The sequence below is a fragment of the Oenanthe melanoleuca genome, chromosome 2 (genome assembly GCF_029582105.1).
Source record: "Oenanthe melanoleuca isolate GR-GAL-2019-014 chromosome 2, OMel1.0, whole genome shotgun sequence".
NCBI classification, from domain to species: domain Eukaryota; kingdom Metazoa; phylum Chordata; class Aves; order Passeriformes; family Muscicapidae; genus Oenanthe; species Oenanthe melanoleuca.
The window spans coordinates 82163393-82180504 of NC_079335.1; the positions used below are offsets into that span (position 1 = coordinate 82163393).

General features: G+C 40.8%; 1 protein-coding gene across 1 annotated transcript in view; it reads right to left on the minus strand.

Annotated features, from left to right (window-relative positions):
• Positions 1–202: 202 nt before the first annotated feature.
• The window catches only part of DUSP22 (dual specificity phosphatase 22), a 43062-nt gene continuing 26152 nt past the window's right edge, over positions 203–17112 (minus strand). The window contains exons 4-7 of the mRNA XM_056483868.1: positions 13861–13910; positions 8589–8663; positions 6910–7081; positions 203–4025 (exon numbers count right to left, since the gene is read on the minus strand). Coding sequence (XP_056339843.1) covers positions 3840–4025; positions 6910–7081; positions 8589–8663; positions 13861–13910 — 483 coding nt within the window. The 3' untranslated portion in view covers positions 203–3839. The remainder of the gene's footprint in view (positions 4026–6909; positions 7082–8588; positions 8664–13860; positions 13911–17112) is intronic.

Here is a 17112-nt window from a genome sequence, read left to right on the forward strand (position 1 = left end):
TGCTTGGCTAAAGATTCTTGAACTTACCTGGAAGTACTTGGTGAAGAGAGGAGAATTTCAAGAAGTCTGTGTGCAGGAGAAAAAAGTAATCTAAACAGCAAAATGAGTTAGTCTTGTAACTCTCACTGTACCTGCAGGGATACAAACAGCAAGTAGAAGCCATCTGGACACTATTATTGATTTCAAGAAATACAAAGCCAGATCAGGTGTTAACATTTAATTTTATTTATAAAAAAATTGTAGAACGTATTAAATACAAACATTTGGAAAAAGCAATCAAGGCTTCGCTAAGATGCCCAGGAAGAGGAAGACCGAGAATCAAGAAGCTTACCAGATTTAGAGTTTTTAAACTAGTGGAATAATTGCTATAATTTTTCACTGACATCTTTATAGGTGGTGGCCATTATAGCAACCAAAGTTATTATCCCTTTTAAAAAACAGATATGATTTGGCATATCTTCCCACTCAACCACAAAATGTAAGGAAGCAACTTTTTCCAGGTTAAAAAACAGTAATAAATACTATTAATGCATTTACCCATTACCTACATTCTATAACACTAGACATTTGCTTATAATCACACATGGATATCAAGTTTAGCCCAAAAAAAAAAAAAAAATCGATTATACATTTCAAATCTGGATATCCAATAAGGTGTTATAAACTTTATACATTTTTCCAGTGAACATCAAAATGAGGACAGTGTTTTGAAGTACAGAAACAAAATAATTGAATGCATCATCTACACTACAAAGGTCAACTACTAAGAGGTGAATTGGGTCTAGTCACGTTCCAGATAGCTGGAAAGTCCTACAAATTGCCACTGAAAGGCTGGTTGGAAGACAAATCATGTCACATTCTCAGTCTGTGTTAGCTCCTCTCCCTCTCTGAAAGGCTAAAGGTGAGAACTGTAGCTCTCTCTTCTGCACCTGTGGTAACTAGGGAGTAAACCATCATTCTGCTCTCTACATGGACAAACCAGATTCAAGTTTCCCTCGACTGCTGTTGCTCTTACCTGCAGTATGCAGTACACACAGACCACTACACAAGATACTGAAGGCAGAGGTTGCAGAAAATACCCTTTCTGCCTTTTAAAAGGTGAGAAGTACTCCCACTCACTGACAATATGGCATTCCCTCCGTCTTCCCAGCTTACCCTGTATCTGCTTTGGAGCTGCAGCATAACACATACTGATGTGGCTGTATGGCCCTTAAGCCAAACTCAGTTCCAAAAAAAATCCTGTTCAGGGGACCGACTCTTTGGAGATAATCAAACTATTTTAAAAAAACAGTGCAGACTAATCTTGGACACATTAAAATTAACAGATATCTCCCATTCTGCCTTGTATGTGTGAGAACAATAAAAGAACTGCCAAATTTCCAGCACCCACAGCAGTACTACTGAAAGGACAAGAGTGCCAGGAGTATTGTAGGATACACAGTGTTGGCAGCCAGCTACAGGATGGACTGTCTGGACACCTGCAAGACCATAGACAGAATACTTCTGACAAAGCTGCTCTTTGGGGGTGGGTTGTCGCTGCCCTATGTATCCAATTATGAGTAGAGGGTTGAACAAATGGACCCACACCCTGAATGTGTGTCAGACCCTGTTACCGAGGAAAACATTTTCCAATTATCACATCTACCCTCAGAGCACAGAAGGGACTGCCAACATGGACACTGCTGGGCTGGAATTGTTAAGCAGACAATTATTTGCTGATCAACATCTTCAGGAACAGCTAAGTACCCCTCTTACAGGTAATCACAGAGCAACTGCTGGATATACCAAATAGGCAGTGGGTCATTTAGCTGCCAGTTTGAAAACAAGGTCAGTTCCAGCACTCTTCCCAAATCCAGCAACATCCCTTACTGTGACAAAGATATGATTATCCTGCTCTCATCATGCTCAGTACACTTAACGTACTTAGTGCAATGAGAACCCTGATGCAGGCTTCACCTTAGATGAAATGGATAGGTCAGTTCCACCCCATTCCCTTTTTTCCTTTTAGGTAATTATTGATATGCAGGACCCATATTTCACAAGCCATAGTGTATTTTTTTTAAGATACTTAACAACAGATATTTAACAGCCAGAGTTTACTTGACCCAAAAGCCTTCCTCCCATCTAAAGAATTCACTGCCACCTGCAAGCAGGAAATCACATGTAGAGGAATCTTGTGAAGGAATGGGAGGCCAGAACACCAAATAAATTTAAAGACACACAACAGTCTATTTAGTGTGCTGATTGCTTCTCACTCAGTGCTCAGTTTTTAGCGTGATATACACCACACTTGAACAAAATGAAGTGCTTGGTTTTAGTTTTCTGTTTTGACTGTTTGGGTAGTATTTTTTATTTTCTAGAATCTTCAAGAAAAGTAGGCCTCCCATCCTCCAAGTCAAAGACGAGAAATCATGATCTTGGCATCAGGGCCACCCCACATTATACCATCAGAAATCAGTAAGCTGCCCAGCATCCCTGCTGACATATTTGAAGTTACAGTCTTACAAGCCACTTGAGTCAGGCAATGGCTCAATTCCAGAAACACACAACATTACCAAGAGCGGAGTATGGCCCCTAGTTTCAAGCTTGTTTAAAATATATTGTACAAATGCATTCCTATAAATCTGATCACAGCAAAATATATAGTGGTGTTTAAATGGCAGGAAAGTTGAATTCCAACAACTCAGTCTTTAAACCAGTGAGAAATATGAGTAATTTAGAAAGAAAACAATAAACTTCTCAAATACAGACATTTGTGAAATACACATGCACACGCACACTCTCGCGCACACACGCACCCACTTACTTCACTCAGTGTTAGATTAAGATTACACAAGGCAATTTTCAAGGTTGCATTTACAACCACAATGACAAGAACAGCATTTTTGAGGTAGCTGAAGTCAAAGAGCAAACCACAGCACAAGCAAAGAAACAGGTGCTGGCACTCACACCGAGCCCACTCTTTGGAGACGTGTTATCGTGTGCGCAGGGGCGTGTGCTGAAGAGGCACGTGTTCCGTGGGGAATGAAGTTCAGCGCCTCTGGAGACATGATCAACTGCTCTCCAGAAAAGCTTATGTTGGGAGACCAGATGCACAGTCAAGGGACCATGGCTTAAATCACTGCACATCAGCTGAGCTGTGGTAACAGCCTGGGTGCTCTTGGTCTGTGGCAGCCCTGCCGACAGCTCAGTCCCACGGGCACTGAAGCAAAGACAACCGTGGCGGTTGAAGGTGTTATTACTCAGAGCTGTCTGTCCCACTTCTCTCCTAGATGCCACTGCTGGGGCAAAGGTGCTTGGGCCCCTGTCTCACCTGCTCCAGCTTTCAGCCCAGCACTCAAGTTCACACCCACCTCCATGCTATTACAGCCTGTGGACTGTGAACAGGAGCAGCAGAGACACAGACCTGTGTTCCCTTCTTCAGGTGCAGCAACACCTTTGCCACTCTAAGAATGCAGAGATACCAAACTGCCACAGCTTGAATCACCAGACTTCATCTCTCCAAGCCCTTTGCTAGCCTACAACAAGAGGAGTTGAGCTAACCTCACAGCAAATGCCAGGCAATGTGGGCAGAAGGGGATATAGCTGTGGCTGGCAGACAAACTGCCTCAGCCACAGTAACTGGATCCTGTCTCTGGGCATAAACAGAGCTTGATCCTGCCCGAATTACCAAACTGTGTGAAACACACTCATACACACACACACATAATGTCATCAAGAAGCTTTCTATAAATCAACAGTTTGCATGGTTCACTGCTGAAAGTCTTGAAGATGGGATGGAAAACATGGCAAGATGTTCTGCAAAAGCAGAAAGAAAAAAAGAAATCGACCTCTTGTGATTAGGTCTCTGTTGTGTAGTTGCTGTACGAGAGTGATGGCACAGATGAGAAGTTGTTATTCCACTGCCTTCCTCCAGTAGTCTGATGCAACTCTGCCTGCTCTTTGTATTTGCTCAGAAGATTTTTGGCTTCTTGCAGATCCTGAGAAGAGTTTTCCCCATATTCTTCTTTCAGCCACTGCCTGAACTGCAGAAATTGAAAATACATATATAAAATGATGAAACAGTAACATGAAATTGATGAAGAAGTAATTCTTCCTGTTCTACAGAATTTCAATAACCTTTAGGATCATAAGCAGTTTAAAGAAAAGCACTCCAAATATTGCACGTCCTTCAACAGCAGCACAGAATGCACAGCACAGGAACACGTATTTGAAATCATTGAGACCCCTTACATCTCCTGAAATTACACACTGGAACAGTTTGGCTGGCTGGGGTAATACAGAATAAGGAACACCTGCTGGGAAGGGGCACCCTGGACTCGAGATCTCCCTGTTCCTGCTGCATACACAAATGTAAGAGGAATTAGCATGGAAGCCAATATGATCAGCCAACTTGTCCAAGTCACAACAGGCTGCAAGAAGGTTAAAGATCAGAAAGTGAACCACTCTTACAGGTTTTTTTATCTTGAGCCCACAAATACCAGTAGCAAAAAATGTAGTGTGGATATCCTAATAGGTATATTCTAGGAAGAAATAGTCCATGAGTTTTACAAGCTATAGAATAGGACCCCATATGTTATTGATATGAATGACTGAGTATGTTATATGGTAACAGATGTACCAGGCCCAGCTGATGGTCAGTCCAACTTTGTATCCTGCTCTGAGATATAAATAATCAGATATAAATGATGTAATCAATATAAATGATGAGGAAAGAATCAAGCAATGGCAGGGCAATAATGCTGGAACCTTTTCCCTGGCCATTTCTTCAGCTTGCAGCAATTTTTCAGCTCAGGCAAAAATTTTCAGGTGCTTTCAGAGGTTGAAAAAGTTTATGAAACTTTATCAAAATACTTTAACATAAAGTGTCTCTATGTTTAATAATGCAAATTGATTATTTTGTCATGAGATCTCATTTTAAACCCACTTTTTTTACCACAAGATACCTGTATGCCAACAAGCTCCATGTATAAATGCCCCACTCCTTTTCCCTGATTTGGACTTGCCAATAGATAACTCTGTATCATACAAAAGAGTGGAAATTTCATATGTTCACTTTTTCTCTCCACTCAACTCTGACACTTTTCCTGTTGGAGAATTTGAGTCCAGCTGAGGAACTGTCCAATTCCAGACAATTTCATTGAGCTTACCTACACAAGCAGCTAATAAACACAGATTCCAACTGTCATGTCTCAATGGGGATAATGTTAATTTTCCAAACCTTAACCTTCATAACTTTGCTCTGTTTGGGGCTCATGAACAGCTTGATCCATAAAGATCATTTACTAGGATATTGGGAGACAAGACCTCAACATAGATACTTCCTCCCACTACTTAAAGAGGTCCTCAGGCAAGTCTGAAGCCTCAGGCTTCAATGAAAGTTTGGAACAGGTGCAAATTATGTCGTGACCTTAGTGACCAAACCTCATCCTATAAGACCCAAGGTCTAGAGGGCAATATTCCAGAAAGCCAATAGGATACCACTATCCATTGGGGGCACAGAAAAACACCAAATGCTGCTGAAATCTAAAAAGAGTTCATGCCCTTGGCAGATGGCATCATTCCACTGAAATCAGGTGTGTAAACAGACACCTGCTGAGGATGTGGTTGCTCTTAAAAACAGTAAGAAACTACAGCCCAGCCAGTGAATACAGGTGGATACTTCTTTTTGCAACCTACTGCCTCCCCCTCAGTGAATAAAGACAGAATGCACAGTCCATGGTGGATGAAAAAAGAGAGACGTTACTGTCTTTATCAGGCTATTTGCATACAGCCTTAATTGTCATTGCTGTTAGACCAAACCAATTAGAGTAGAAATGACTGTAAGGGAGGAAGGAGACAAGTCTGGAAAGTCCCTCTCTGACTTTTGTCTCTTAAAAATCAGTTATTCTACCATTTACACCAGTTCCAAACAATCCAGGAAACATTCGGTTAAATATTAAAAAAACGCAAATATTTACAGTTGCTAACTGCATCATGCAAAACAAATGGTAATTTCTAAACTCTGAGCTTTCTGCAGCAGAATGACAGGGATGGAATAAAAAAACCTACATCCTTTGTCTCATGTATTTTGCTTTCCGGCTTTGGTTTGCCTCTATTGTTGTTACTTTTAATAAGCACAACAGGCACAAAAGCCCACAAAATAACAACATGCTGAGCAATGGAAAATGGAAGGCACGGCCACAGTAGGTTGGTAACATAAGTGGAAGTCACCAATCACTCACAGGGAGCAGGTCTTTTGCGTAGGATGGGGTTTTTTTGGAGCAAGAAACTAACTTTTGTTTTATGAAATCTCTCTGGCAGTCCTACTCTTCCACTGATTCTCCTAGTCCTACAAAACCTCCAAAGGCTAATAAGAAAAAAAGGGTCAGATCTGAGGCTGCCCTGAACATCAGAAAACTTATTAAGTCTTAGCCATAGAAGGTAGGAGGGGGGTCACAACACACAAATCATAATGAGGACTAAGTTTAGCTCCTGACAGAAAATACTTGTGATGATGATTTCTTTCCTGCTTACTATTCCAAATGAATGTGTTGGGGGGAAACCCACTACTTTTATGCAACAGGCTGGCCTTTTTGCTGTGTTCTGAGAACTCAACCCTTTACCTTTTACCCCCCTAAAGGTGTTAAATCTTGAACTATGCCTTAGGTCACATGAAGGAACCACTAGATTGAGAGCACAATTGGGCAGGAGGTGTTTAGGAAGCACAGCATCTTTCTCCCATCCAACATCCCCTGATGCCTTCAGATCTATCAGTATCTCCTTCATAGAGCAGGCTGGGCTAAGAAGCCATTCCTTCACAGCAAAAACAGGGAGTCAGATAAACCACAGAGACTATAAAATAATGAGAAGTAGCCCATGATCTGACTTGGAATTGTGTTTCACAGGTCTTTTTTGTAGTTCATTTACCTGATCAACATCATGTTTTTCGAATTCCTGTAGCTGTCTCTGGAAGCCCATGTTTGGATTGGCACAGGATCTCGCCGCACGGACAACGGACAGTGCATCTTCCCAGCCAAAGTCTGTGATGGTCATGATGTAGGCAACCACCAGTGTGACACTCCTGGAGACACCTGCAAGGCTGCATGGAAAAGGAGGTGCAATACACTGAAGCACTGCTGCACTTCAGCTGTCACAGCTAAAAGCATCACTTCTCAGCATCACAGCAGACTGCTGTGTTGCTTGCCGTGAGGAAGAAATACTATAATATCTGACTTAAATGGTTTGGGTGCTGTTCTTCAGGTGCAGCAGAAAAAAAAAATCTACATGACCAATAAAGTGGGTTTTGAGTGGTAATTCATATGAGACTGAGAAGGAAGAAATTAGCATGAAGTAGTCACAAAAGCAGGGGGCAGTGCACACATTCTAGGTTAGATTTGGATTTTACAAAGGCAGAAGTAAGTCATCCACTTTCTTTCTTGTGTTTATACAGATCAGAGCAGTGAAATTAGACTGTTTCCTCTCCATCATGAATAAAGGCTGCAATTTCATGGGGCCAAAATGAACTTTAACTGAACCAATAAGAAGTACATATCTCTGGTTGCTTGAGTTCCTCTTTCTGCTATCCACTGCATTGTGCAGCTTAAACTCTCAGGACTCCAGTTTCCCCATATGAAAAGCTAGGATAGAGTAAGAATAATTCATTATGTCTGGTTGGACAACACTGGACAAACTCAGAACTATTTCTATTGAGAGTAAAAAGAATGTGTAAGAGTTATATTTACCATAGTAAATAAAAGAGTTACCAGACTCTTCCGCCATTTTATGTTTCTGAAATACTTCACGAATTTAAATATATATTTTTTAAAACTCTGTGAGTATTCAGACTACTTACTCCTGTTTTCCATACACCAAGACTGACCAAATGGCTCATGCACAGCCCTGTCATGAGTCAATAGCAAACTGAGGATTTATGCTCAGGGCCTGTGTACAAGTCCAGTGTTCAAATCACGAGATGACTCCGATTCCAGATATAGACTCAGATATGTCCCTTGGACATACAGCACAAAGACCACAACCAATAGCAGAGAGCAAGAAAAAACCCAGGGTAGGATTTCCTTTTCTATTCTTTACAGTCCCAGGAGCATCTCTCCAACTAGGGTCTTGCTATTTGCAGTTTAAAGAAAAGAAAGAGGGAAAAAATCAATTTCTATTCAGACAGGTTTTTTTAAACAACTCTGAACTCACCAAAACAGCTTTTATAGAAACTAAGCAAATTATTAGGATTATGGAAATCACATTTAAAAATACAGTGATTAAAATGATGGGAAATAAATAATATGTCTCCAGCCAACACATTCCTAGTCAAATCAATCCTACAAAAATGTTTGATAAGAGAAGGTCAAGAAGAATTTCTTGGGCTTCTTTCATCTCCAAGGAGCTGCCCACCCCAGAGATTCAAAAGTCTACGCATAAAGCTTTAATAGCATTTGCAAATTTTCTGGGGCTTTTTGAATAAAGGGGGCAATTCAGTCCAAGAGTATTTTGCTACAGAGGGGAGATGATAACTAATTTATTAAAATGATGAACATCCAAATCGAGGTAGAGAAATCCTTTAAAAGTTTTTTTTTAGCAAGCAGTATACATACCAGTGAACTAAGCAGCCTTCACCTGTGAGCCGGCACTCATGGATAAATTTGATGCTCTCTCTGAAATGCCTTGCTCTGAAAACAAAAGCAGAAGGGGAATAAAGAAAGTGCTGTATTTAGTAAAATCACTACTTAGAAAGAGAGAAATATATCCGAAAGCTCACTTCACGTTATTTCTAGAATTTAGAACCGAATACAGGTCTTACAAAGTAAAAGTTATTGTCTGCAATGAAACACAAAACTCACTGACATAAGTTATTTGCCCCTCTATCCGAATAAGAAACTGGTTTTTTAGGCACTACAATGTGATAAACTTTATTCTGATGTCTGTCAAGTCTTTATTTTGGTTTGTGTTTGATTCTTCTTTAAAGCAGTGACTTGACCACACAAGTCCTTGTGTGCTCAGATGTCAGACAGAACTCAGCACAACTACATGAGCAGTTCTGCAGACATAATGTCTCTCACAAAGAGACCCTACCTGCTATCCAAACTTAAGCTTAACTTTAACTCTACCTCCCCCTTCCAGTCATGTGATAGGGAATATCTAAACATTAAAACTTTCTGCTTGGCTATGTGAAATCACTCCCTTTGGTCTCTGCTATGAAAAAATGCTCAATGCAAGTCCTGTTTTCTTTAGCTCCTTCCAGTCTTCTCCTTTCAGACAGCAGTACCCCTTCTGCCTATATTCAGGGTGTCAGCCTACAGCCTGTCTGTTTTAAAGTTGCAGAGGAAAAAATAAAAGACTCTGTTTGCAAAGTTTAGGGTTTATAATCTCATTATCCTTTACCTATGCCCCTTTCATTTTAAGTGGGGATAGTTTAGGATAGTAAGTGGGCAGCTATCATCATCTGAGTGAATATGCAGCACTGCCTCCCTGCATCTCAGTTCCAAGTTGCTCACCCTGCCTTTCCATCTGTGAAGCCTTTGGCGCTGCCTGCAGCTTACCACAGTTGGAAGCAGCACCTCTTAGTTCATCAGAGCTGGAGCTCCCTGTGGCCTTTGACAGCTCTTGCAATTCAAGCTCACAAGCAGAGGAAAGAGGCTCTTAGGGGGCAGTCATGACCAGGCCTGTTGGCAAGGGCAAACCTGAAAGCACATTGCGCTCAACACCCATGAAACACAACGTCCTGTATGCAAGATGTTTCCCCTTTCTGGGTGAATATTACACCACAAGGGTAAAAGAAAAAAACCTCAGCCCGGCACCAGCAGCCACACAAAAATCAGGAATACCCACATAAAAGGAAGCTTCCCTTCCTGCCTAACAGTGCAGCTGCTGATACTGTAAACACTCCTGACCTGAAGGACAACACTGATGCAACAGAGTGTCACTGCCCACAGAACTTGCAAAGGCAAGGATATCTAACTGGAATGAACAAAAAAAGAAGATTCCCAAAGCCTGGGACTCCCTCTCCAATGCAGTTCCTGCATGACTGGATACAACATGGGAAACACAGCTAGAGAAGACCTGAGCAGTTTATTTGGAAAATCTCAAGGCACGATGCAATCCCAAGCTTTAGGACAGCAGGTCAACTCAGGGGTTTATGTTTCTCAAGGAACTGATGAAGTGAAGACAAAGCCTTACAAATGCAAGTGTACTCAGACTGCCAGGCCAATCCACTGTCACTGGCTGAGTTCTAACAAATCATGGTGCTCAGGTCTGCCAGGGAAACACAAGAGGTTTCACATAAACAAACTCAGAGGACAAATAAGATCTCTGGCTATGTGTGCAGAGGCTTTGCTCTTAAGCAATGAAGAGCTTAGCTGAGATTGAAAGCATTCACTCAGATGCAGCTTGGTTAGGTCTGTACTGATAACCTGATCTTCTCATCTTTTCTCTTTCTCTCTAGAAAATCTGGCCAGGGAGGCAGCTTCATGCACCAGTGAATTCATTTCAATGGTCTCACACAAGTTTTGGTAAGACACTTCCAACCCTCTGGTTTGAAAAATATCTCTGACTGAGCACAACACCTTTGCAAGCTACTAAACATTGTGAACTCCATTCACACAGTTTTCTTCACCCTCCCTCATTCCTGATATGTTTTCAAGTGTGTCTACAGGCATTCATGAAAATGAGAAGAGAAATAGTAACATCTATAATTAGTGCTGCTCTATAGCACGCTGGCCCCTCCTCACCTTGAGCCAGAGAAAAGGAGGTATGTATCCTTCCACAACCCTATGGCATCAGGGTCTCTTCTGGAGCCAGCAGACACAGTTGCCTAAACTCATTTTCAAAGTTATGGTAAAATCATGTTTAGATGAAAGCTAAGATTGAGGACCAGTTAGCTGTGTGGCAAGTGCCAGACACAAAGAAGAATGGTAAGTCTAACACTAACCACAAAACAGTTGACTATCATCTCTAACAGGAAAGCACTTGACAAATGTGTTGATTTGCAGCCCATTTGTTGGACTTCAGGACAATTTATGACATGATATCTGGCTCTTACATCTCCCAGCTGAGAGCTGGGTCCTGAACTGCATCATCTTCACAGTGGGAAAACACCACAGGAAGAAGCACCAGTACAACGCCCCTACCAGGATGTTGTAGAAGTTATCTAAAGTTACGCATTAGCACGCTGCATAATTCAAAACTAGACCAAGAGCAGACTTATGATACCAGAGCTGTATTTTCTTTCGTTGCTAGTTGGACTTCTACAAATACTTATAAAGGTTAAAAAGACAGCATCCAAATCAGATAGGACGAAACATCTTGATGGTTTTTTTCATTTGGTGATGTAAAAGAAAGTCTACCAAAATTTTCTCCTCTTAATAGGTCATCTGGCTTCTGTATTATCATCACTAACCACCTGACTGTTGGAGGTTAATTCCTTAGAAACACGCAGCCAAAGATGATTAACTGGAACAGGGCAGGAAGGGAAGATTTTATTTCTATAAGTAACTTTTTAGTGACGAGTTCTATAGAAGATGACATTTCTGGTGCAGTTACTGGCCCAAGGTAAAATTCTCACAGACCAGGGAAAACATTGATTTAACATCTAGGAAGTACCTTGAGTTTGAAAAGCAATTGCTTTCTTCCTATGCTTGCTAGGGGCAGAACAGAGGAATAAAATAAAGCTTTTGAGACACTTTAGTGAACACCCACATGCTAACAGGGGAATCCCTGCTGCATTTCCCTGGCAAGTCATCCCTCCGAGGAAAAGAACTCCACTAAACAAGTCTTCCAGGAGTAAATGTATATTATACACACAAGAAACCACAGGTTTCCTTCAGAGAAATTGAGCTGAAGCACATTAAGAGCTCACAGTCTCAAAATTCAGTGGGTAAAAGGCTTCCAGTTGGTCCTTGCTGTTGGGAAACAGACGAGAGCAACATGCATCCCATCAGTTGTGCCTGTCAGCCATGGCTAAGAGAACACAAGGACCTGCAATTCAGGATGCTGCTTTGTTAGTTGTTTGGTTTTTTTCCCTGACACCAGCAGAATCCCTCTTTCAGAAGAAGGAGGTAGACACACAGAGATGTTGCAGAGGGACCAATTCCCTTTCCTGCTCCCTAGCTATCCCTCCCTTCACAGTGGGCACAGGCAGTATGGTTAACCACTCCTAGATAAGACTGCATCCAGTCCTCACAGGCTGAACAAAGACAACTTCCTCTTGCTTTCAGAAAACTGCATGTGCAAAGCAAGCAATGGTGCTATTTGTGAACATCATGATTTGATTTCACTTGAGGACCTGGACTGTATACAGTAAAAGAAGAAAAATCCGTTACTCATCAAGTTTTACTTTAAGTGATCAAATGTATCAGTATTAGAAGTAATGACGCTTGCTTGCAACCACCTGATACCAAAGCAAGTATTTTAGATGTCTGCAGCACAACAGAAACAATACTCATGCAAATATTCTATCTTCTTAGCAAAGCCTTAAGAGCCTACACCAGACAGCTCAAGCACAGGAGCTGGTTCTTCAATAGAACTCCTTGATATTTAACAGTGAGGGAACTGTACATTCATTAATGTTCATCATAAATGCCATCCTTTCTCTTTCCATTCTCAATTGATCTCTAAATACTACATACCTCAAAATGACAATGAACAATTAATGACATGTGAATGTCTTCCTCTAATCTCATTTTAGCTTTCCTTCCCAAAAGAATATTTCTTTAAATTTATTTATTTTTATTCTAAATATTAAGGCCTGGAAGCTGTCCATGACAAAGGCAGTTAGCTATCTGCCTTCTCATTACAGACCCGAAATTTAGGGGATTAGGGTGTTTTTTATTGCGGGTGGGGTGTGGTACTTTTTTTTCCTCCCTTCCCCTAAAATCATGACAGAAATACAGAACGAAAAAGCAAATCATCACACATCAAGTGCCACACTGGAATCTTTCTAGAGTTTGAGAAACACATGCTCTAAAAATATCCCCTAAAAGCATGAGCCAGAATACTGCTGTGATACAAGAGAAAAGCAGTGCTGCACTTCCTTCTGTACCTACCAGGCCTCTTCCCACTACTTGTTTCTCTACCAAAACCTGGCAGCAGGATGTGGCTGAAACCCTACTCACCTCTCCCCAACATAAACACTGAGCTCTTGAAGAAAGAGCTGGTCACCATCCAAGTTCTTTTGTTTGGATTTCTCTTTGGAATCAAGACTTGCTAGGCTCAATTAAAACCATGGCTTAGTCAATTAGCATTACATGAACTTTTGCAGAGATTAGAGAGAGCAAAGCTTGGACTCCCTAGTTGCAGTACCTATGTTCTCAAGGTGAGAGTCACTCACTGCAGGGCAGAAAACTCCCTGCCATGCCAGCTTATACTAAGAGCAGCAGGGACTTCTGAGGCAGTCAAGAAGTCCCCAGCAGATACAGTTTGCACACAGGGACTTTGTTTTGAAGGGCCACTGTGAGGAATTTATTTCAACCCTTGAGGCATCAGGCTTCAAACCTCTTTCAAATATTTTGTTTTGTTAATGGCTGCAGTTGGCACTAAAAAAAACCAAAAGGGTGCGGGGGGGAGAAAGCCAAACACAAAGATTTACAAAAAGAGTGGCTAGAATGAACTGTGACTGAATTAGGCCCAGACTCACTAAAGAATTACTGAAGTTTAAGGCCACAAATGAAGAGTGTTTACTTTCTGATCTTCCTACACACACAAAAAGCAGGGTGAAATTAAGTGTTACTGTGTTTTCTTAATGATTTAAACACCACATGTGTGTAATACTCATTAGAGATCAGAATCAGAGCTTAAAGCAAATTTTAAAGTAGGCATCATGGTACCATGGGATTTCTGGGGTTTTGTGATTTATTTTTAAAGAATACTTACAAGTTCTGCGAGGGTGAGTCAGCAGCAGGAATGCACAGATACTTCATTCCCTATGTAAAGAAGCAGAAGTTGTTCAAGTTAAACACATTTATCCAGCACAGTACAAGTCCTGCTCTAGACTGGTGAAACAGTAATGATTTTGAGGAAGCAACACCATCATTAAGGCAAGCAGAGATTATCTCTATACAGTCAGATTTTAAAACACTTGCTTTCACATTGCTAAGACACCAGCATATAGCTAAGTCATGCTTCTCCCAAGGCTCAATAGTGAGCTTTTAAAAAAAGGAGCATCGTTACTAAAAAGATCAAAACCTTTTTCTGAAAACATAATTGTTCTTGTTTTTCTAGGAAAATGAAGTTGCATCTTCTCCCGCGCCCTTCCCTTTCTCTGAACAGATGCTACAACCTGAAATTGTGATATGCAGTTTCTTTTAAACTCACACAATCATTTTTCTTTACCCAGTTGATAAACCAAACAAAATGTATTTCAAAGAAGAAATATGTTTGTGCTATGGATTTTGTTTTTTTTATTTTTGGAAACCTTCAAGAAGGACAAGCATAAAACATATACTTCTCTTCCACAAAGTCAGCGTCTCTTTCTTAGTCAGCTATCATAAGAAGTTACATGATTGAGTAGGGAAGTTAGATAACCATTTCTGATGCATTAAAAATGTTACTGGATATATTTAAAACAACATATTTATAACCCTACGCTACTGCTTTGCATTGTCAACGCTCATTTCAACTGTCATTTTATTTTCAAAGTTTTCTTTGCTCCTATGACTCTTAACACTTCTGAAAGCACGTTTAGCTGACTTCCAAGAATACAATCTGCAGCTCAGACACACAAAAACTACATTATTCACTGGAACTCTTTTGAATTATCTCCGATGCCAAATTATGAACTGTAAAGATAATAAGTCAAGCAAAAGGGTCATTATAAAATGCACCTTAATGTAGCCTTTTGTAACGATGCACACCCCTGTAATAATCCCACATGTTCAACACCACACAAGTAAAGCTGCACATGTACAACAGATCCTTTGCCAACAAGGTGGAACACAATCTGCACCTACCAAGCATTTTATTTGCCAGCTGGGGGAAAAAGAGGAATTTTCACTGTTCGAATATGTGGCTACCTGAGGCAGCATCATCTACACCCCCTTTGCTTTGCTGGTTCAGAAACCCCTCCATATTTTCCCTGCACACACTTTGTTTCTTCACTTGCCATGGCACAAAAAGCAAAAAGCCTTTTACAAGAGATTCTGAACCCAGCACCATGACACACCTCTGCAAGGTGCACAAACTTCACCACTATGTCAGAGACGTGGGAAACATTAGAAATAGTCAGAAACATTGTGGGAAACCAGGAGGGCTCCACAGCCAAAATCTGATCCAAAACAACTTGTATAGACACATTCCTTTAGAATGATAGTGTAGCAGTAACACCTATATTGACATTGATAGGCTGCTGAGCCAAGGATAATTAATTATATTAACAGATTAAGTACGATAATAAGCATTTGTATGACACATCTGAGAGGGTTATCTTGGACACTAGTATCACTTCAAGTGAGTCATTCCAGTAAAATGAGGGCCTGAGACCTGATAGTAAATTTACATGTTATTCTTTCCCCATCACCTCAGCAGCTCCATACCATTGAAAAATTGAGAATTGAGGGCAGGAGATGGGCTAGCTCTGGAGTGCAACACATGCCAGAAGGTTCGCTCCTCCAGCACGCACTGACGCAAGTTGTTCCGCAGATTTCAGAAGCTACGGCACATGCTGAGTGCTTTTCACAGTCTGAGTGCAGAGGGGCTTTCAGGTCATGTTCACTCTAAAAGCAGAAGTAGCACCAACACAAATTTAAGACCTGCAATGTTCTTTTTTTTGTCATGGCTGGTTAGTTCAACTACTCCAAGCGAGCATGAAACCAGCCTATGAAAGAACACATGGTCCTGAATGGCTCATCCAAAGCCTGATCCTGGACATCTTCAGCACTTACAACTTACAGTGGAGCCCACAGCACACTTTTCACTGCTGTGCTTGTAAATGCTCAGCATCAGCCTGTCAGCTTTATTAATAAATCTTCTCAGAAAGGAGATGGTTTAAGTTACTGGAATTTGGTATTTTGACTGATGTATATCACCTTTGTTTTTGGAAGGCTGTGGTGATGGACTCCTCCCTGTGAGGAAATAATCACACACTCAACTCAGAAATAGTTAGAGGTGGGATTTCAAAAGTACTGTGCAGTGACCTAACCCATCTCCCACAAAAATCAACAGTGAAACTCTCAGCAACTTCGAGCCAAACACAGCTTGGCCAGAGTTGGTAACTCCTGAGGATCCCACCCTACCATCTAGTTTTGCTTCTCTTGGTCGAAATAATAATTATAATAATAGGATCATTCATCATAATTGGATACTTGAAATACAACACCACCACAAGATTGTATGAGGCAGGTATTCATACACAATAACTCAGAATTTTTTGTGTAGGATATTCCTACATTGATTGCTGGAATTAGATTTTCTTCACACATGCTGTATAGTCTTTATTTTTTCTAAACATATCAGCAATAGGAAGACACTTAATTGCTGAACCCTGCTGTTTGTGACTTTTTTGGAAAAAAAAAAACCTACCCAGGATCGTAATATTTATTTATCTGTGCCCCAAGACACTACTGTCTTTCCTGTGCACATACCCTGCAGGTACCATCGAAGAACTGAGACCTTTCAAAGCAGAACAGTTTATGCCAAGCAAACAAACAGCCACCTACAACACTTAATATAGGGTACTAGCATACAAGAATGACAGAAACACCATTATTTTCTTACCTAGCAGTTTGTCTGCCATTCTCAAACTGCAAAGCATAAAATGTTAGGTGGCAACAATCACTGGAACAGTGACTACAATAGAGTAAGTGAAATCAAAGACTGTTGAAGCCAGCTTCTTGTGAAAATTTCAACAGGCTTCAAACTGGTCCCTAGTCAGCAGTTTCATTAAATAAACCTGAATCCAATTGCAGATGCAATATCCCAGGTTGAACCAAAATTGCATATGTCAACCATATGGAAGTCTTCATTTACATCTTTTTAAATTAAGGACACTTGGTTCCCTAAGAATGACAGTTTTGTAAAATTATTCAGTGAAGGAAGGACAGAACAACTCAAAACAGGTATTGTGCCACTTCACCTACACACATTAAATTAGGTACTAAAGGTACTCATTTCAAAACATGGTATTTATTC